At 35.3% G+C, this 21,662-nt stretch overlaps 1 protein-coding gene across 1 annotated transcript; it reads left to right on the top strand.

Moving 5' to 3' along the window:
• The first annotated feature begins 5,062 nt into the window (after positions 1-5,062).
• LOC114313046 (nicotinamidase 1) lies at positions 5,063-20,110 on the top strand. The gene is made up of 5 exons (XM_028259371.2): positions 5,063-5,438; positions 5,974-6,157; positions 6,306-6,439; positions 6,588-6,770; positions 19,760-20,110. The coding sequence occupies exons 1-5, from the start codon at positions 5,295-5,297 to the stop codon at positions 19,832-19,834; spliced, it is 720 nt and encodes a 239-aa protein (XP_028115172.1). The 5' UTR covers positions 5,063-5,294; the 3' UTR covers positions 19,835-20,110.
• Positions 20,111-21,662: the final 1,552 nt, after the last annotated feature.

Here is a 21,662-nt window from a genome sequence, read left to right as displayed (position 1 = left end):
GAAGATAAACATAATAGGAAAAAATATGGAAAATATAGAAAAGAAAAATATTAGAAGAAAAAATATAAAAAATCATGGAAAAAACAAAAATTTATCAGAAAAAGTAAAACTTTTAATAGGATAAATTATAAGTAACTACCCAAAGAAGACAAAGATAAAAGAAAACAGAGATATGTTAGAAAACCTAATAGTAAAAAATGTAATTGTTTTATATGCGGAGAACCCAATCATTTTGCAAAGAACTGCCCAAGAAGACAAAGGCCTAATACTAATAAACAGATAGAAAGACTACATATTATAGAAGACTTAGAAGATATAGTTAGCATAAACAGTGATGATTCAGAAGTCTATAGCATAGTCAGTGATTATGAATATCAAATAGAAGCCATAAGTTCATATAGTGATTCAGAAAGTGATACATATGTAGATAATCTTTTAGGAAAACTTAATCAAGAAATAGGAATGACTTCTTCTCATGACACTTTCTTTATGATGGAATGCAATGCAGATACCGAATGTCAACATAATTTTCAAATAGGATTAGGATTTGATACTGCTAGATGTAGTTATTGTAATTGGTTTCCAGTTAAAGATAAGAGAGCTCAGTGTTTATTATGCCGTATAACTTATTGTGCAATCTGTCTAGAAAAATTAAACATGACACACAAGATAACATTAGGAAATAACAACGAAATGCTAGAAGATCGTAGTATAGAATGCAGAGAATTACATCTAGCAATTAGAGAATTAGAAATACAGGTAAGAGAACTTAAGTTACAAATATAAGAGATAGAAACTAAAGCTAATTTTGACATAGAATGTTTAGAAGTAGAAAATAGACAGCTTAAACAGCAGTTAGAACAATTTCATATTAAGTACCCCTTGAAAAATAAACTTGTTGAAGAACATATGAATTCTTTAGAATTAGTCAACCTAGTTGATTCTCAACCCATTAGTCAATACTTCTAAACACAGTCAGAAAATGCATACTTACCATTCAATTATCCTGTCATACCCTAGCCAAATCTAGTTGAGATCTCTTGTATAATTAAATTTGCAGAAAAAACCCTTAGTATAGATACCATGATAGATACAGGAGCCAGTAAATCATATACTGAACAACACGTAGTTCCACTAGGATGGAGCACAACTTTAACAACCCCAGCTTTAGTCAATATAGCCGATGGAACTAAACAGACATATACATATTGCATCAATGGAGCACAGATTAGTTTTCATCACATAAGTTCTCGAACTAAACATATATAATGGTTCCCTTTACCTCAAGTTTGGATTGGAAATACGCGACAAAATCATCCTTTCATCTTAGGACTTAACTTCATACTTAGTCTACAAGGCGGCATGTTTATCAACCAAAACAACATCAGTTTCTTCAAACGTGCGAAGTGTGGTGGTACAATAGGAGTAGATTCTATTCCCGCTAGTTTTTTATTTCCTAGTAGAAATATTTTTCCCGAGCTAGCCCAAAAGTATATACCTGATCAGATAGCAAATACTTCTTTAGAAAATTTAAACATAGAAAATTATGAATTAGAGGATTTAGAAGAATTTGATTTTGAAGAAAAAAGAGACTATTGGAACCTAGAAGATTTTCAACAGATTGTTAACCTAGAGTTAATTTTTGCAAAAATAGGAAAATTAAAGAAAAAAACTTGAATACAGAAGAGTAGAAAATGATTTAGATGAAATAATAAGATTAGCTGAAACAACAGAAATTTTAGGTGAACAACTCATGAAATATTGGGAAAGAAATGAAGTTTTAGTCAGTTAGATATAAAAAATAAAGATTATAGGATTACATCAGCATAAATAGATCATACGCCAGCAGACATAGAAGAGTTTAGGACACAGATTAAGAAATTATTAGATTTAGGAGTAATTAGACCCAGTAATAGCCCACATAGGAGTGCCACATTTATGGTTAGAAATCATGTAGAGATAAAAAGAGGAAAAGCTAGAATGGTTATAAATTATAAAAGATTAAATGACAATACAGAGATGAAAAATATAATATACCAGATAAAGATCAGCTTATAAACTGAATACAGACAACAAAAATATTTAGTAAATTTGATTGCAAATCGGGATTTTTGCAGATAAAAATGAAGAAGGAAAGCATACCTTAGACAACCTTTTGCTGTCCACAAGGACATTATGAGTGGCTTGTTACGCCTTTTAGACTAAAAAATGCACCTTCCATATTTTAGTGTAAGATGGATAGCATATTTTATAAATATAGTTTTATATTGGTATATATAGATGACATATTAGTGTTTAGCCCAGATAAGAATAGTCACATAGATCATTTATATGTAGTATTAGAAGAATTCATAAATAATGGAATAATAATTAGTAAGAGAAAAATGGTACTAAATAAACCTTATATAGAATTTTTAGAAATGGAGTTAGGAGATGGAAAAATCAGGCTACAACCTTACATAGTTAAGAAAATTTTAGATTATCTAGATAAATTAGAAGATACAAAACAACTTCAATCATCTTTAGGAATTTTAAATTATGCATGAATGTACATCTTTAACCTTAGTAAAATAATAGGACCCCTATATAGTAAAACCACACCTACAGGGCAAAAATATTTCAATCAACAAGATATAGCTCTAGTTAGAAAAATTAAAGACATTTGTAGAAATCTACCCGGCCTAAAACTTCCCCTAGAATCAGAATATATAGTCGTAGAAACGGATGCAAGTCAGTTAGGATGGGGAACAGTATTATTAGCTAAACTTAGCAAGTATGATAGTAAAAATAAAGAACGCATTTGTAGATATAGTTCTGGAAAGTTTAAAGAAAAAGACACAATCATGACTAGTCTAGATTTTGAGATATTAGGAATAGTATATGCGATAAACAAATTTAGATCATTCTTACATAATCCCTTTATAATTAGAACAGACTGCAAAGCTATAGTTAGATTTCATAATAAACTTAATCAACGTAAACTAAGTACCAGAAGATGGGCAAAATTTTTAGATTGTATAGTAGGACAATGATATAAAGTAGAATTTGAACATATTAAAGGGAGTGATAATAGATTAACAGATTGGCTAAGTAGGAAGATTTATTTAGAAAAAAAATAACTAGTTTAATTTTTGTGCAGATAATGGGGAACAACAAAACCATGAACTTTAGGGGATTTACCTTTCCCATTCATGAAGGCAGAAACAAATTCAAGCCATTAACATGAATTGAGCTAGACCCAGTTTAAAAGTGTCTTCTAGATAACCTTTGGAACAACCATAACCATCCAGCTAAACGTCTATCAGCCTTAAACTCTCTTAGTATATATTTTTCAAAAATTAAGAATAAACCTTTGTCTAAAAGTTTTTCTTTTTTTTTTAATGTAGTAGTTAAAGGAACCAAGCCTGGTATTTACCATGATTGGATAGAAGTTGAACCCTTAGTTAAAAATTTTCTAGTACCTCAGTTTAAAGGATTCTATGATTTCGAGTCAGCTAGTACATATGCCCGTAGACAAATATGAACCAGTTACTTTATCAGTCAGGTAGCTAAAGATTATCTAGACACATTAAACAAGATGCAGTCGACCATTATTGCTAATAGTGGAGTTCCAATTAGCCAGATAATTAGGAGCAGTAGTACTAACCCTCAAACAGATTCTCAAAATCCTCTCCAAATGTGCAGACATTATGAAGGCCTTACCAGAAATTTCAAGAAAATTATGTATAAAGGCAAAAAGGTCAGTGAAGAGCTAGACCAGCTCCGAAACGAAGAAAAACAATTGAGAGCCACCATTTGAACCCTAACCAATTAGCTTAAAAAATTAACTCCAAAAAAAGCACCCACTCCATTTCTTGACCAAGAAACCAGACAACTCACCACTGAGGAATTTGAACAATTGAGTGTTAGAATGTATTTCTTCAGGCATTCTATCATTCGATCTTTTTGTGAGAAAAGCCAAGAAATAGAGGACCTTAAACCCTATATATACACCTTAGCTGAAAATAACAGAAATAGTGAGCTAGTCACTATATAGAAGTTTCTTCAGGATCTCTCCATAGTAAGAGTTCACTGCCCTGGTATAGCCTATCAATAGACTTATCTCTACAAAGATGAAGAACAGCCCTGCTTAGAGGAGGAAAGATGTATGGATAGGCCAGAATATTTTGGTCGATGTAAGTGTAATTTAGATTTTAGCATCTGCCTTTGCCAGATAAATCTAGCAACGTTCGAGCCATTGGAGATAGAAATTAGGGGCAAACCGCGCTATCTAATAGCCTCACAATTGTTAGATTACGGCTTTGTCTCTAGAATAATTTTCTCAGATCCAGATCAGACAGATAACTTTGGAAATAAACTTGCTCATTCAGTACTTTGTGTAATGGAAGAACATCATTCATATTTAGAAGCATTAATTGATAGCAGGCTACCAAAGTGAAAAGGAATAAGGTGCATTCCAGCTAAACATAAAATGTACCTTAGAGGAACCTCAACATTTCTAGGGTACCCAGGACTTCTCAATCGGAGACCCTGGCCATGCAGAAAATTTTTACTTAGAGATCAGCTCAATAAATGGAGAAAATTCGCTAACAATCCTCTATTGTCATATAATGGAAATTATGGACATCTAGTTTGTGAAGATAGAAATCAGAAGATATACTGTAACCTAACTATCCTAGGATATCCCTTCAGCAAAGAAACATTCGTCGATGAAAGTCAGTATCCCAACTATCAGCATATCGTCTCTCATGAGTCACCACTAATGGGAGAAGATGATCAAGATAACCAATGGGAAAATGAACCAGTCACAGGGAATGATTTTTACGACCAACTTTCAGTGGCAGATCTGGACTATATAGAATTTATGGGTAAAAAAAAAAAAAAAAAAAATCTTATTATGAATTATATATATAATTTTTTTAGTAAATAACTGTATATATAATAAATTTTAGTATATATAATAAATTTTATAATATAAACAATTTAGATTACGCTGGCTCACAGCACGTGCCTCCCCAGGTTGTGTCTCTCTCCTTTACTCTTGGCTCTTTCCTGTGTTTTTTGAGTGGAGATCCCGCAAGTCTACAGAATCTTGATAGACTTTTTTTTGTTTTTTTTGTTTTTGTTTTTGTGGTGGAGAGAGAGAGAGAGAGAGAGAGAGAGAATGGTCAAGTCATACGCATTAATATATTATAGACTTCTCCACATACAACTATCAAGGAGTCGATCATGGTCTTGTATCCCTGTCTGTATTATCAGAAAGAAGAAGAAGAAGAAGAAGAAGAAGAAGAAGAATGGTGTCGTCGGAGACGATTGATCTGTTGAAGGAAGAGCTTCCGGTGGAGCAGGAATCTCTGGTTGTGTCCGGAGACGTCAAGACCGGTCTGGTTATCGTCGACGTCGTCAATGGCTTCTGTACCGTCGGAGCTGGCAATTTGGTACTTTCTCTTCCTCATTTGTTTTCTGATTTACCCTCTGTTTGTTTGCTGAAAAACCAAGGAAGATTTATAAAAGAAACATATACTTACTTCTTATCTTTCTTTTTTTTTTTCCAATGATGAAAACATCGATATGAACTAGCCCAACAGTTTCTAGACTAGAGGTTTTTTTTTTTTTGTGTGTGTGTGTGTGTGGTGCAAAACCGAAATTCTAGAATTTCTACAACTTGAGATCCGAAAAGACTGAAATTTGAAACATAGATTTGAAAGCAGTTAATCAGATTTTATTTTGCGCTCTAAATAATCTCCTTTACTTATTAATATATATTATATGCTGCATAATCTAATTTTGGTTTGAGTATTAATAGTTTTAGTAACATATTATTATTGTTCCCCTCCCTCCCCCCTTCTTTTTGTTGTTTTTACATGGCCATTGAATTGTTAAGATTCTCTCCACTAAAAATGTTGAAAATGTTTTATATATGGAAATAGTGGTGCTGACCACTTTATTTGTGTTGAATTGTTTTCTCTGCAGGCTCCAACGATGCCTGACAAACAAATTTCTGGAATGGTCGATGAGACATTGAGGCTTGCCACAGTGTTTTGTGATAATAAATGGCCTGTTTTTGCTTTTCTAGATTCTCATCACCCTGATATCCCTGAGCATCCCTATCCTGCTCACTGTATTGCAGGAACAGATGAATCAAAATTGGTTCCTGGTATTTTCGTCTCCTCTATCCGGCTTGCTCTCTACTTAGTTACTATATATATATATATATATATTAATTTAGCACTGAATTACTACTAGTGACTTGAGAAGCGTGAATAATGTGCTCTCCTTTCTTGATTTCTTTGTATTATGTTTAGCTCTGCAGTGGTTGGAAAATGAACCAAATGTAACTCGTAGATGCAAGGATTGCATTGACGGGTTTCTCGGTTCTATTGAGAAAGATGGTTCTAATGTGTTCGTAGATTGGGTGAAAACCAACCAGATCAAAGTTGTAAGTATTTCTATTTCCCACAAAGTGACCATTCATTTATAATGTTTCATTGTTAAATTGACATCTCCATGGGAATTAATTTGAGTTCTGTTGCTTTACATGATAGTGAGAGTGCATGTGTAATTTGACTCATATTTTCTTTCTGAAGATATTGGTTGTAGGGATATGCACGGACATCTGCGTCCTGGATTTTGTCTGTTCTGCTCTCTCTGCGAGGAATCGTGGTTTTCTCACCCCTCTGGAGGATGTGATTGTGTACTCCCATGCCTGTGCTACTTTTGATCTTCCAGCTCATGTTGCCAGAAACATCAAAGGCATTGCTCATCCACAGGTAAACTTAGAGATAAAATGTTGGAACATACATTTTTTTGTTGTCGCTGATCTTGTTGGGATGTTAAAACTAGGAGTTAAGTTAAATGACAGAATCACAATGGGATGGTTTTGGCAGGAAGCATAAGAGTCTCATATCGAGGATTTTGGAAAGTTAGGATGTGCAGAATTTAACAAATTGAACTAGGCATGAGATAATAAAACAAAAAAGAAATGGCAAGGTTCAAATGAGTAATTAGTCTTGTCAAAGATGTCTTGTTCATTTGAGCCTTCCTTGAAAGCCTCACTTGATTCATGTTGGATGCTTAGTTGTAGGAATAGCTAATAGGGTGACATTTTCGTTCGAGAACAGCATTGCGGCTCAGAGCAAGAATCTTGTTCAGTCGAGATAGAATCATGCTTCCTACTAGATAACAAATATTTATCATAGATTTTGAATTTCCTATATAGAATTAAAGAAATGTAATTTTTTGATAGATCTTTCAGTTGAAGATGTGTTCTATTGGTGATTAATTGTTACTTTATTGAGAACTGACTGTCCTTATATTTTTATAGTTTAAGTGATAGTGTAATGTGGACATTATATGTTACAACCAAGCAACATTTTTTTTTACAATGTATTTATATATAAAATACATAAACACTCTCTTAGGCACTCCCAACCTTTGACTCATTTATATATCAAGTGAATGTTTGTCCTTCTGTGGTGAATGTAGGAGAAACCTCATCATAGGCAGACTAAACCTGCATTCCATTTGAAGAGACTTTATGTTGGTTCCTTTCCTTGAAACATAAAAGGTGAATAAAACTATTACGAGTCTATGCTTGGCATGGTATTATTATGCAAAGTTGATTAATAAAATTGGGAGTTTAAAGGTTGTGGCTTTGTGTGATTACGTTGTGTGTGGCCATTGTGTTTTTCATCTCCCCTTTCTCCCTCTCTGTCCTGCATCAATTTGGTATCAAAGCCTAATATCGATCAACCCACTTGTTCACTTTCTGCTTTTCTGAGCCGTCTCCATCGCTATCATCGTACCAAAGTTCCTCACCATTGAATAGTGTGACCGTAGTAATTTCTATGCTGATGCTGTTATGTGCCATTGTCGCCATCGCACTGAAACCAGCCCCATTGCTGCCAAAATCAAGCACTCTCTATCGCTTTTGCTTTCAGCAAAGTCATAAACAACTATTGTTGTTCCTTGTTTGTTTAGCTTTGTCAAAGTTGCTCACTGTGGAAGACATGCAGTGACTGTCATTGTGAAGATTGAAGGCGACACTGTCTTAAAGGGTTATATTAACCCTAAACCCGGTCCACCAAGGTTGACCCAAAAATCCAACCAAAACATATAGCCCTAGACCCAACCAACTTTATAACCCTTACTCAACCAATAATAAACCCATGACCCAATTCGGCCTCTATCCAATTTAACTGACTTAGCCTATTTAAGCCACACGATCTAACTCATTTTAAAGCCCAAACAACCATATAACCTTACCCAATATAGCTTCCTTAAGCCCATTAATTTTAACATGAAACAATCTCAAATTTCTATAATTTAATCTAGGAACCAGTGACCCAATTTCAGCTTAGTTCTTTACAAAACCTCTTTTCCATATTTTTTTTCTTCATTATGGTAACCAATTCAGAGTTTTAATCAAAGTTTGAAGCCATTTTTGAAGACCAACTAGAGATAAGGAAATGTCATGTCGATTGTCATAACAAATGAATCAAATTATTGGCTCACTTTTCAAGAGTTCCTCAAAGGGGTTGTGGTGAGGATCAAGCAAGAACTGTTGATTAAGAGGTCCAAAGCACATGAATGGTGATGTGGACTTGATGGAAAATTCGGAAGGTATTGAAGTTCAAGAAGTCATAATTGAAAGACAAGTACATCCCACACATATAATGATTTTATCAAAGAAGAGCTTTTTATTGACCCCACATCGACTGATCCATTGATAAAGGTAAACATGATTGATTTTATTGGTGTTGGAGATTTTCTGTGCGTGTTCAATCTATGTTTGTGGGCCTGGTCAACTACTTAGGAACCGAGATTAGTAGGATTCGGAAGAGAAAAAAACAGATAGGATATGCTAAGTATTTGATTTGTTGATATGGATGAGTTCAAAATTTAAAAACAAACTCGAGGTCGAATTATTTTTCTCCACTGGGGAGAATGATGCAGAATATAGAGTTCAATATTCATATGCATGTGCGCAACAAATTTGTTATGTTTTTAGGGTTATTAGCTGATACAGAAGAATGGTCAGTATGGTGTTATACAGATTGATTTATAGAATTGAGAGTTTAAAAGTTGTGGTCTTGTGTGATTGGGGTTGGTGCACTTGTGTTCTTTCCCTCTCTCTTTCTTCCTTTCCGTCGTCATCATCTATATTTTAATACGTATAATTTTAATTATTTGGGAAGGTAAAGGGTTAAAAAGAAGTACACGTATGGATACGAACATGAACACAAACTCGAAAACGGAGTTGTGGAAATTTTCAAAGCGCCAGAACACAACAGGGTTACATAAAAAATTTATATTTTGTTTATTTATATTTGCTATGTTTATGAATATTCTATCAACAAACAATAAAAAATAATGGAAACTAATTAATTTAACATGAAAAATCACTCAATCTATAATTTAAACATCATTCAAGATACAAAATACTATTTTGTCAATCCCAACCTCCACATGTCAAAAGCATTTAATTTTATAATGAATAGATCCTCCATCAAAAATAAATAATCACAAGTCGAACATATCCTGGGGCATATCTAGAGCTAGGACACGTGTGTTCGTGATGTGTTCCTAACATGTCTAATAAAGAAAAAATTGTGAAATAAACAAGCCACGTGGCGTATTGGACGTGTTATACGGCTAAGTGAAAACTTCAAAAAAATCGCAAACCAGTTTGATTCAGACCAAACCGTACTGTTTGGTTCAGACCAAACCGTACTGTTTGGTTTGGTTTGCTCAAGGGTTTGTCCTGGTTCTTAAAATAGGTGAACCGTACTTCATGGTTTGGTCTGTGATTTTATAGTCATTGTTCTGGTTTGGAATCGAAACTGACCGTTTAGGTATATATAATTTATTATGTATAGTAGACACACAAGTATCTTATTTGTATCCTATATATATTCATAAATATTTAACTCTTTGCTTACAAGTGTATACCTGTATAATAGTAGAACTAGTTCTAAACAATCATTTAAAGAATTTTGTTTATAAAATGATAATATATTACTTGATTTTTGAGCAAGTTGTGATTGTATTGTGAATGATGACAAAATTCATGAAAATTGTGGTTTCAAACCGAACCAAACCGTGTTTTCATGGTTCGGTTTGGTTCCAAATTTTATGGAACCGTAGGTGGTGGTTTGGTCTTATTTTATTTCAAAACCGAACCATACTCACCCCTAACGTGTTAGACGTGGCTACGATGAACTGTCCATGTTTCATGGGTAGAGGCTTTTTGAGAAAATCCTGCGGTCATCTGTAAATTCTCATACAAAGCAAGTTGTCTCATTGAAAACTTGTATTTAAAAATGTATTGGCTGTTGTAACTTTTGCTGCTCATTTCAATAATTTGATAGTTACTTACATGAGATTCCCAAGGTTTGGTCTCGTAACTATTAAGTGGACAAATGATAATTACATAATGGTGTTGCAACTACACCTAAAAGTCATTGTGATTCATTGATTGTACTTTAATATAGGAATGGTTCTATTTTTTCATTTATTTATTTATATTTTATTTTTTTTAACAGCAAGAAAACAATTTTATTGAAACAAAGATGACAACAAAGGGAGGACAAGAAGTCCTCGTACAAAGTCAGAAGATACAAAGATAAAGACCAAAGAAACAAGAGCTACAACACACCACAACCAGCACTATGCATAACAAACAACAGCCCAATCCCTAGAAATCAAAAACTAGGGTATATCCTTGAAAGGAGGAGACACACAAGCCCAAACTGATGCCATGCACCCTATCCCACAAAGCTTCCTCCGTTGCTTCCTTCTTATTAAAGATCCTGTCATTTCTTTCCAACCAAATGATCCAAAAGATCACACAAACAATGCAAGATCACAATGTTTTGGCCTTCCTATTTTTCCCAAACCCTCCAAAGAAAACTAGTATCATGTGCATGCACTCCTGTGGAGCAACCCACTAAACATCACACAGACCAAAGAGTTGCTGCAGTGTAAAGGCCACGGGACCATGTTGAAATAGGTGATCTGCTAATTCCACATCCTTCTTACACATTACACACCATTGATGACCAAGAGAGTGATTGGGCCAGTGTTTTAAAAAGCTCTAGGTGCATTGGGGCATCAAGGTCACCTGGAGCCTAAGCACCGTGGCGCGTGCCTCACCAAAGCGAGGCGCAAGTTATAGAAGTTAAGCAAAATATCAATATAGCACAATATATAGCACAATTTTCAACATAAGCAAATATTTATAGAATTCCAAAATGAACAAAACAATATTCAACATTTCAAAAACCATGAAAGTAACATCAAACAACAAACATAAGAACTTAATAATCCACAAAGTTGAAAACAACTAAACATCTAGTGACTAGTCCCATGGATGCATTGTCCTAAGAACTTAATAATAAGCGTCATCTCCATCATCTCCTTCATCATCATTGGATTTATATTCCTCCACATCCTCCTTTTCTTCCTCATCTGAATATACATCTTTCCATTCCTCTTCCTCATCTACAAGTCGACGTGAGCTTGAACCAATTGGAGTTGTCCTAGTTGTGGTTGATCTAGTTCTTTGCCTACTTTCCTCAACTCCAGCAGCTACAGCAACATCATCCCACCCCAAAGAATCATCATCATCATCAAACATAAGCTCATTCTCCATCCTTCCAATCAGCCATTTATTGCTTTCATCAATATCTTTCAAAGAGTTGGGATCAAATTTGCCACGTGAAATGTATTGACGTTTCAATGCTCTATTATGCTTGACAAATACCAAATCATTGAGACGTTTTTGAGCTAGCCTATTTCCTTTTCTGCTGTGAAGCTGCAACAATAAATGAAAAAAAACATTTAAATTCATATATAACTAAAAAAAATTTGGAAGAAAATTTTAGAGTTCCCCAAATTTCACAACTGATATTCACATGTTCAAACACACTCCAATTCCGCTCACAACCAGATGAGCTACAAGTAAGACTAAGAACTTTGATGGCAAATTGTTGCAACTCAGAAGCATCATGACCATAAGAACTCCACCAATCAGCTGTAATTGATTATTAGTTAACACTTAAACAAATAATTAAACTATAAGGAATTAACTACTAACTTAATTTTGTGGATGGACATAGATCACCTAGTACCCTTGTAGTTCTTTGTCTAATTGCCATAGGTATTCCAAAAAGTCTTGCAGCATTTTCATATTTTTTCAAGTCTGTAGTAACTTTATCTTGGACCTCTAGTGTTGGGATCAACCTTGATATACATTGATATAGGCCTGACACGATTTCTTTGTCCTGTGCAGGCCTTGGATCTTTGTAAGAAAATTCTCGATTTAAATAAAACCCAGCTGCATGTAAAGGGTGATGCAATTGAACATTCCACCTTTGGTCAATGATTTGAAACACATCTTTGTACTTCTCTTCATTTCCATTGAAGCTATTTGCAATAGCTTCCTTAGCCCTATCTATAGCCTCATAAATGTAATCCATTGGAGGCTTTTCTTCACCATCAGCTTAACTAACTCCTTCAACTGAGTAAAATGCCTCATCATATTCAACAAAGATGGTTGGTTATAAATGTAATCATGTATCCCAATTACCCTTTCAAATGTCTTCTTAAAATTGGGTAATTTGAAGATATCTTCCAACATCAAATCCAAACAATGGGCTACACAAGGCGTCCAATACAAGTGGGGTCTCTTTGCCCCCCAAAACTTCCCTATTAGAAGTAACAACCAAAACACATAATTAATGTTATGAAACAAAATGATTATGTTGCAAACTAATAACATGATAAGTTTTTCTAAAGATTTTTACCTACCAACACATTTGCTGCCGCACTATATGTGATGACTTGGATCACATTAGCTTCTCCAATTTTCTTCACAAAATTATCGAGCAAATTAAACATCTTATTTCCATCCTTTGAGTAACTAAATGCATCAATGGATTCAATAAACATGGTGCTTCTCGGACAATTCACTAAGAAATTAAGCAAAGTCCTATTTCTCTTATCTGTCCAACCATCGCATATTATTGAACATCCATACTTTGCCCAATCGTCTCTATGTTCCTTCATCAATTTGTTAACGTGATTCACTTCTTTTTTGAGGTAAGGAACTCATATCATGTGGTAAGGTGGTGGTTTCAAATCGGGACCAAATTTCTCGATAGCTTCAATCATTGGCCCAAAACTGTCATAATTCACTGCATTGAAAGGAATCACAGCGTCATACATCCATCTTGCAATTCTAACATACGTCTGTTCTATTAACTCTTTCCTATAGGGATCGTTTTTAACAATTTTACTTTGCTTCCCCTTGCTTTTTTGTTTTTGAGCCACCGCATCTGGATCAGGTGTGAAGAAACAATCCATAGGCCCTATCTTCCTAGGCCTTTTAAGTTTGGATTGAACAGAACCAGAGCTGGTTCTTTGAGTAGAACCTTGAGTAGGAATGGACTTTTTTCCATGCTGCGGGAGTTCTACAAGATCATCCTCATCCTCAAAATCTTCTTCATCAACCATATCATCAAAATCGGGCATCAAGTTGATTTGGTCCTTAACTTGCTTTTTTTTAGCCATAAACTCAGAAATCTTATCTCTAACCTCAGTTGGACATCTAACACATTTATTCACATTCCTATACCCTCTAACAAGATGTTGCTTAACTCGACAGACACCCCCATTCATCTCTTTTCCACAAAAATAGCATTTGAACTTACTTAGGTTTTCGGGATTTACTATCGTTGAATACTTCCATGCTGGATCTTTCTTTCCACTTTCAATGCTCGACATTTGACTCAACAAGAATTTTTTTTTTATTTAATTTTTTTTTTTTTTTACAGGACAAGAAAAGGCAAGAAAAAAACAGAGACTAGAGAAGAGAAGAATAAAAAAATGATGAAGAAAGAATTAAAAAAAATTGAATAAGAAACCAGCAAAGAGAAGAAAAGACACACGAAAGAAGAGGAGGAGAAAAATTGAAAAACAGAGAAGAAGAAGAAGAAGAGAAGAGAGAAGAAGAAACGAAAAACAGAGAGAAGAGATAAGAGAAAAAGAAACGAAAAACAAAGAGAGAAGAGAAGAAGAAGAAGGGAAGAGAGAAGAAGAAACGAAAGAGATGAACCTGAAGACAACGTTGATGTCGAAGCTCAACTTTTGTCGTAACAGATTTAGGGCTTCATCGATTCGAACAAGCTCACCAACAGATTTGTATTGTATAAAAGTTTTAATCCTATGTGGCTAGTACACAAACACAAAACAAGTCAGGCCTAGCCGAAGCACACGAAGCGTGCGCTTTGAGCCTAGGCAAAAGGCGCGCACCTCAGCGCCTTACGTGTGCTTCTCACAATGCGCCTCGCTTCGTCTGCTTCGAGCGCCAACCCTGCGCCTCGCCTCGCTTAACACCTAGGCGCGCTTTTTAAAACTCTGGATGGGGCCTTCTCTTTTAGAGCACATCAATGGTCATGACACTCCCATGAGCTAAGGACACAAAGAATTTCACTTTATAAGGAATAACCGATTTCCAAATTTTTTTGTGGTAAGAAAATAAAAAAATGGAAGGCACATCAATAATTTGGTCAAACATAGATTTACATGAGAAGACTCCCGACGAAGTGATGGTCTATACCCTCCTATCCCCCCTTTGAGAAGCCAAAGAAACCCCCTCAAGCAGAGACAACGAAGAAACCAACTCAAGTGACTCCCTGCTATTGAGATTCCTAATAAAATTGAAGTTCCAAAAAATTGGTGTCAAATTAGAACATGCCACCAATGCAATTGACACATTTTGAACTTGAACCAATCGACAAAAGGAGCGGAAATCAAAAGAGGACTCCCCCCACCCACACATACTCCAAAAAACGAGTACTTTCCCCATTACCCACTTTCAAAGACAAGAATGGAGACACGATAAGTAATAAGCGAGAAATAGATTTTCATGGTGATCAACAATTGCCTCTATTAACCATAACAGAATTTTTACCATTGACCTGAACACCATACTTGCTTTTAATAATGGAATGCCACAATGAATTGCTTTCAAAGACCAAATCTCCAAAACAACTTGCTTAAGAGAGCAATATTTCTTGCAACATTCCCAATGGCAAGACCCCCCTTATTTCTAGGTAAAGTGACAACTTCCCATCTAACTAAATGGAACCTAAACCTCTCATCACACCCTTCCTACAATAAATCCCTCACTAACTTCTCAATCTTTCTAGCAATTCTAACCGGGATCTTAAACTATGACAAGAAGTACACAGGGATACAACTTAACATGGACTGCACCAAAGTATATCTCCCCCCTCTAGACAACAACGACGCTCTCTTCCATCCCTCCAACCTCTTCCCAATCTTAACAAGGATAGGATTCCAAAAAGCTTCCGACCCAGGATCTCCCTCCAATGGTAACCCCAAATATTTTAAAGGAAAATTTTCAATGGGACATCACAAGGTGGTCGCCAAATTCTGCACATAACTAGACTCCAAGTTGATTCATACTACACTGCTTTTAGTGAGGTTGACTTTAACCCAGAGACTATTTCAGAAACCCTCAAGAGTGCAAGAAGATTGTTAACCTTTCTCTCATCTTTTGACGGGAAAAAACATGGTATTGTCCTTGAATTGTAGATGAGTGACACATATCTTATCCTTACCCACCACAAAGCCCTCTCTTACCTTTTTCTTTTGCTTTGTTCATCAATCTTCCTAACACATCCACTACCAAAATAAAAAGTAAGGGAGATAGTGGGTCCCCTTGCCTCAATCTCCTAGATGCCTGAAAAGGACTTTCCAGCTTTACTATTTACAATAATAGACATGTTGCATGAAGACACACACCCCCAAATCCATTTTCTCCATCTTTTTCCAAAGCCTTTCTTTTCAAAATTCCAAAAACCCCAATCCACATGGTCACATGCTTTTTCAAAATTCACCTTAAATAAAATTATTCCTTGTGCAAACTCCTATATTCCTCCACTACTTCATTGGCTGCTAAAGCCACGTCCAAAATCTGCCTCCCTTACACAAACACTCCTTGTGATAAAGAAACCGTCCCTCCCAAAACATCTCGAAGTCTTCTTAAAAGCACCTTCCCTAGAATTTTGTAGAGAGATGTAACCAAGCTAATAGGTCTATAGTCCCTAATCTTCACCGATCTCTCTTTCTTAGGGATCAAACATATGAAAGATGCATTAGTGCAAAGATTATTTGCTCCTTAAAAACTAACTCTTCCAACCTCGCTCTCATCATACATCTTTCCTCCCTTAACTCCCGGGCCAAGCCCTCCGTGGACTCCTTCAAATCTAACTCCTCAATTCTCCTTACTGTCTCTGCTTTAGACTTGGACAAATCACCAAAACCTCCCGTTTCCACACTCGCAATTTTTCTTTCATTCCCCTCAACTTTCTGATAAATCTAAATCCCTTCCACCCATGCACTTTGCAACTAACCCACCACTCTCTGAAGTGTTCCTTAAATGCCCGATGCTCCAACCACACGTTCTCAAATGTAAAAGGTGTTTGGAAACAACTCTTTCCATCCCAATGAGTGAAGGAATCTATCCAATCTGCAGCACACTAAATTGTCCTGAAGGTTAGACCAGGTAAACCTCGCGTTGCTCGGTGGAAGATCAATCAACTTACAATCCCTAATAAAAGATTCGAAGTCCCTCGTGCTCCTGTTAGTACTATTACCATTAAGCTTCTCTGATATCCTTTTAATCACATTAAAATCCCGACCTACACACCAATTTGGAGAACAAAGCCCAAATAACTCTACCAACTCCTCCCACCAACCCTATTGGGCACTAAGCCTATTGGGTCCATAGACTCCCGATAACCGCCATTCACTATTATTATAATTCCTAAACTTAATGGACAATGTAAATTCCCCAAGAATCATCTCGCACTTGGTCACTACCCTTTCATCCCATATGATCAAAATTCCCCCCGACCTCCCACAAGAAGGTAAAAAAGCCCACTTACGAAAATGCCACCCCCAAATGCTCTTAATCAAAGACCTATCACACAATGCATTCTTTGTCTTTTGAAGCATCACAATATCCGGCCAATAAACTTTCAAGAATTCTTTAATCATTGCCCTCTTTCTATAGGACCCTAGTCCACATTCCAGCTTAGAATCTTCATTAACAACCATCATTGCCCCTTACCCCCTTCTCTCTTCCCTCATAATTAATACCGCTTTCAAGATTCCTCACCTCCCTTGCCCCTCTCTTTTGCCCAATAGTACTATGACTATTGCCCCCCTATTCGCAGATACATTATTCTTACTCCTGGATTTCTTTCCATTGTTCCTCACCAAAGATAACCTATGAAGCACCGACACGTCCTCAGGGCCTGCGTACGAGTGTCAGACACGGACACGCGTCAGACACGGACACACGTCGGACACGCGGTGGACACGTGTCCGACACTCTCTCTAACGTGTCCTCTTTTTTTTTTTTTTGAATTTTTGCAGTCGGAGACGCCATGGACACGCTGTGACACTTTCCGGACACGCCTGAGGTGGATCGAAGCCCTAACTGAAAGAGAGAAAGATATCGAGGGAGAAGAGGAGACAGAGAAAGAGATCAAGGGAGGAGAGAAGACAGAGATCGAGGGAGGAAATGAGAGGAGACAGACAGAGACGTAAATGATGGATTGGTTTCTGTTCTTCCAATTAATAGTTTTACGTGAGGGTCCATCCTTTTGCATTTGCTTCAAATGAATTAAATTGGAATGGTTAGCAGAGGTCCCATGTTGTATGATTTTTACCAATAATAGTCAAATATGGGTACATTATGAATTGGAAGATGCAAAGAATCAAAAGTAAGCAGAACATAGAATACTTTGGTTGCATTTTTTTTGAACAATGTGCATACCTTTTAAAGTAGTTTAGGTTTTAAAGTAAAAGATTCTACTTAATTTTTTTTCTTCTTATTATGCCCCTATATACACTCTTTAAGTCCATTTTTTGAATGTTGAAATAGATTATACTATGATTTTTTAATAATTGTTTGGTTGGTGAGATTTGGACACCCACATTTCTTACTATGAATCCAATTTCTTAACAATTAGACGGTGTTATCATGTCCTTATATAAGACCTATTTTATAATGTATCAAAATCATTTTTTTTGGTCCATATATACAATTGTTCAACATATATTTTTAATTTTTTTTTATTATTATTATAGTTTGTACTAAATCTTAATGATTCTCTATTCGATTCACGATTCACAAATTAGTGTATTGATTCACGATTTGCAAAATAGTATATCGATTCACGACATAATTCTCGATTCGACTACTATAGTTAATACACCTCACCTCAAATTACACAAGATCTAGCATAAGCTGAAAAAGATTTTTCACAAAAAGAAGCTTTAGTTGTCACTTGGTAGGCTCATAGTGTAATGGGGAAACTCACTAAAACTTAAGGTTTCAATTATAATTGCTAAGGAAAAGGAGTCACATGATTTAAGTTATTGGAGGAAAAATCTAGCTAGACACAAACAGCTGAGGTGAGGGATCACCATTGATCAGTGCTGACTTGTCTAGCATTTGACAGAAGCAGAAGGCCATGTCAAATGGCAGTTTCATTATGATAATGATGATTTTAGTTGTCAAGACAAAGGTTGGAAGCAATCCAACCAAATCAAGAAATAGAGTCAGGAAAGGAAAGAACTACTCAAGGGAGTCCATTCCTATTAGGAAGAGCAATCATTAGAGAGCAAGGCAAGCGTGGACATTAACCCTCACGGTTTGGGTACACAGTGAATAGAAACTATTCTGTCAGGCTGTCTGGCTGTCTCTCTCAACTCTTTTGTGCTTCGTTCTTATTCTCTTCTGATCCTTTCTGACTTTAGGTATTGGAATGTAAATATTTATCATGAAGTACGTAAATATTAAATCAAAAGATAAAATTGTGTAGCTATTAGGTTTAAATGGGAAGCCTTTTGTTTTTTGGCATTCTCACTCAATTTTTTTTAGTGCGTTAAATGAAGATGCAAAAGCTCTATAACTAATGTCTAGATATTTAGGTAGGCTCGTAGTGTAATGGGGAAACTTGCTAAAACTTAAGGTTTCAATGATAATTGCTATCTAAGGAAAAGGAGTCACATGATTTAAGTTACTGGAGGAAAAATCTAGCTAGACACTGTCAGCTGAGGTGAGGCATCACCATTGGTCAGTGCTGACTTGTGTAGCATTTGACAGAAGCAGAAGGCCATGTCAAATGGCGGTTTCATTATGAAAATGATGATTTTAGTTGTCAAGACAAAGGTTGGAAGCAATCCAACCAAATCAAGAAATAGAGTGAGGAAAGGAAAGAACTACTCAAGGGAGTCCAGTCCTAGTAGGAAGAGCAATCATTAGAGAGCAAGGCAAGCGTGGACATTAACCCTCACAGTTTGGGTACACAGTGAATAGAAACTATTCTGTCTCTCTCTCTCTCTCTCTCAACTCTTTTGTGCTTCTTGTTTATTCTCTTCTGATCCTTTCTGACTTCAGGTATTGGAATGTAAATATTTATCATGAAGTATGTAAATATTAAATTAAAAGATAAAATTGTGTAGCTATTAGGTTTAAAAGGGAAGCCTTCTGTGTTTTGGCATTCTCACTCAAATTTTTTTAGTGCATTGAATGAAGATGCAATAGCTCTATAGCTAATGTCTAGATATTTAGGATGCAGCAAATCCACTCCACTATCCACTTTTGTCTACACTTATCTTTTTTTTTTTTTTGTTTGTGTGTGTGTGTGTGGGGCAGGAACTGATGCATCATGTAGGCCTTTACATGGCTAAGAGAAGGGGAGCCAAGGTGGTGTCACAAGTGTCATTTTGATATGCATGAAGAAACCATGACCTTAAACTGGTGTCTGTCTGTTGAATCTGCAATTCAAACTTTCTCAAGTTTGGAGGGGAAACTCTTAAATGCTTTCATATGATTGTCAATATATCAGTAAACTGTTTGTAGTTTTAGGTATGTGTTTGGGCTTGTTTTCTAATACAATAATCACTTTGAAGTAGATTTGAGAAAGTAATGTAACCTCTGTGAAATATTTATAAAGTTTGGTGTTTGTTGGTTCAGAATTCCACATCAAATGCTATTTTATGTACACTCCAATGCTCTATTGCTATTGATGCTGGCTTGTGTCTGTCTGTAATCCGCATAGAGTTTCTTCATGGCTGCAAGTTGCAACCAACAATAATATATATATATATATATATATAAATCCCCTTCCTTTCGAATAATTCTTTTTAGAGGAAATTTCATTTTGCCCCTCAAATTATTGCTCAAAAATCAATTCAAACTTATGCTTTCAATTATATTAGTTTTACATCTAAATTATTCAATCTTAGATCAATTTCACTCCGCTGGTTTAAAATCAAATGGAATTTGTTGACGTGACATTAGATTTCATTTGAAATTTCATTTTGTCCTCAAATTATACGCCAAAAATCAGTTAAACTTCCAAATATTAAAAAAAAATTAAATATTTAATTAATAATTTTTAGGGAGATTTACTAATAAGTCCCATATTTTGAACTTGTACTTCATAGTCTCATTTTTTTTTTTTTTTTGTGATCCATTTAGTATTTTTGGATATGTACTCATATGCCTGTCACATTATAGTCACATTTGAAAAAAGTAAATTAAAGAGTTTTTTAGTGTCACATCATATCCGCTACGTAGAGTGTTACATTTAGAAAAAATACACTAAAGAGTTTTTAATTTTTTTATACACGGAGTGTCACATGTCACGTTTGGAAAAAGTACACTAAGGGGTTTTAATTTTGTTTAGAGTGGCACATTATATCCGTCACGTTGTCACGTTTGAGAAAAGTACATTAAAGAGTTTTTATTTTTTTTGAAGTGTCACACCATATCTACCATGTTAGAGTATCACATGTCACGTTTGGAAAAAGTACACTAGAGAGTTTTTAAATTTTTTTTAGAGTGTCACATCATACCCGTCACGTTGTCACGTTTGGGAAAAGTATACTGAAATTTTTTTATTTTTTTTGAAGTATCACATCATAGCCGCCACATTGTCACATTTAGAAAAAGTACACTAAAGAGTTTTTTTTTTTTTTGAGTAAAAGTTTTAGAGTGTCATATTATACCTGTCACGTTGTCACATTTAAGAAAAGTATATTAAGGAGTTTTTAATTTTTTTAGAATGTCACATCATTGAAGTATCATATTAATACCTACCACATTAGAGTATCACATCATATTTGTCACATTAATAAAATGGTATAGATGTCTACCAAAACACTACCAAAATTAAAAAGGGCAAATTACATATACACCCCTTCAGGTTTGACAAAATTACAGATACCCCCCTAAGGTTTGAAAAATTACGAATTCCCCCCTGAATGCTATATTTGCATAAGAAATTAGGGGGTAATTTGTTATGAAATATAAACCTCAGGGGGTAAATTGTTATGAAAATACAAACCTCAGGGGGCGGGATGTAATTTCCGAAACCTCAGGGGGGTATCTGTAATTTAACCAAACCTGGAGGGGTGTATATGTAATTTGCCCAATTAAAAAATAAGACCACATGAAGAGAAACTCTCCACTAATAAAACTTAACAGTTCAATAGAAAAAACGTGAGACTAATTGGAGTACTTGTTTGTGAGATGAGATTTATTGATAAATATC

This window comes from Camellia sinensis, chromosome 4, assembly GCF_055761805.1.
Source record: "Camellia sinensis isolate YWXY chromosome 4, ASM5576180v1, whole genome shotgun sequence".
NCBI classification, from domain to species: domain Eukaryota; kingdom Viridiplantae; phylum Streptophyta; class Magnoliopsida; order Ericales; family Theaceae; genus Camellia; species Camellia sinensis.
The sequence above is the reverse complement of the archived record's forward strand: the minus strand, read 5'-3'. Positions and strand labels throughout refer to the sequence as shown.

Coding starts and splice junctions, on each gene's coding strand:
- LOC114313046 (XM_028259371.2), top strand. CDS start 5,295: ATGGTGTCGTCGGAGACGATTGATCTGTTGAAGGAAGAGCTTCCGGTG. Junction 5,439..5,973: donor CCGTCGGAGCTGGCAATTTG/GTACTTTCTCTT, acceptor TTTTCTCTGCAG/GCTCCAACGATGCCTGACAA. Junction 6,771..19,759: donor AAGGCATTGCTCATCCACAG/GTAAACTTAGAG, acceptor TGTGTGGGGCAG/GAACTGATGCATCATGTAGG.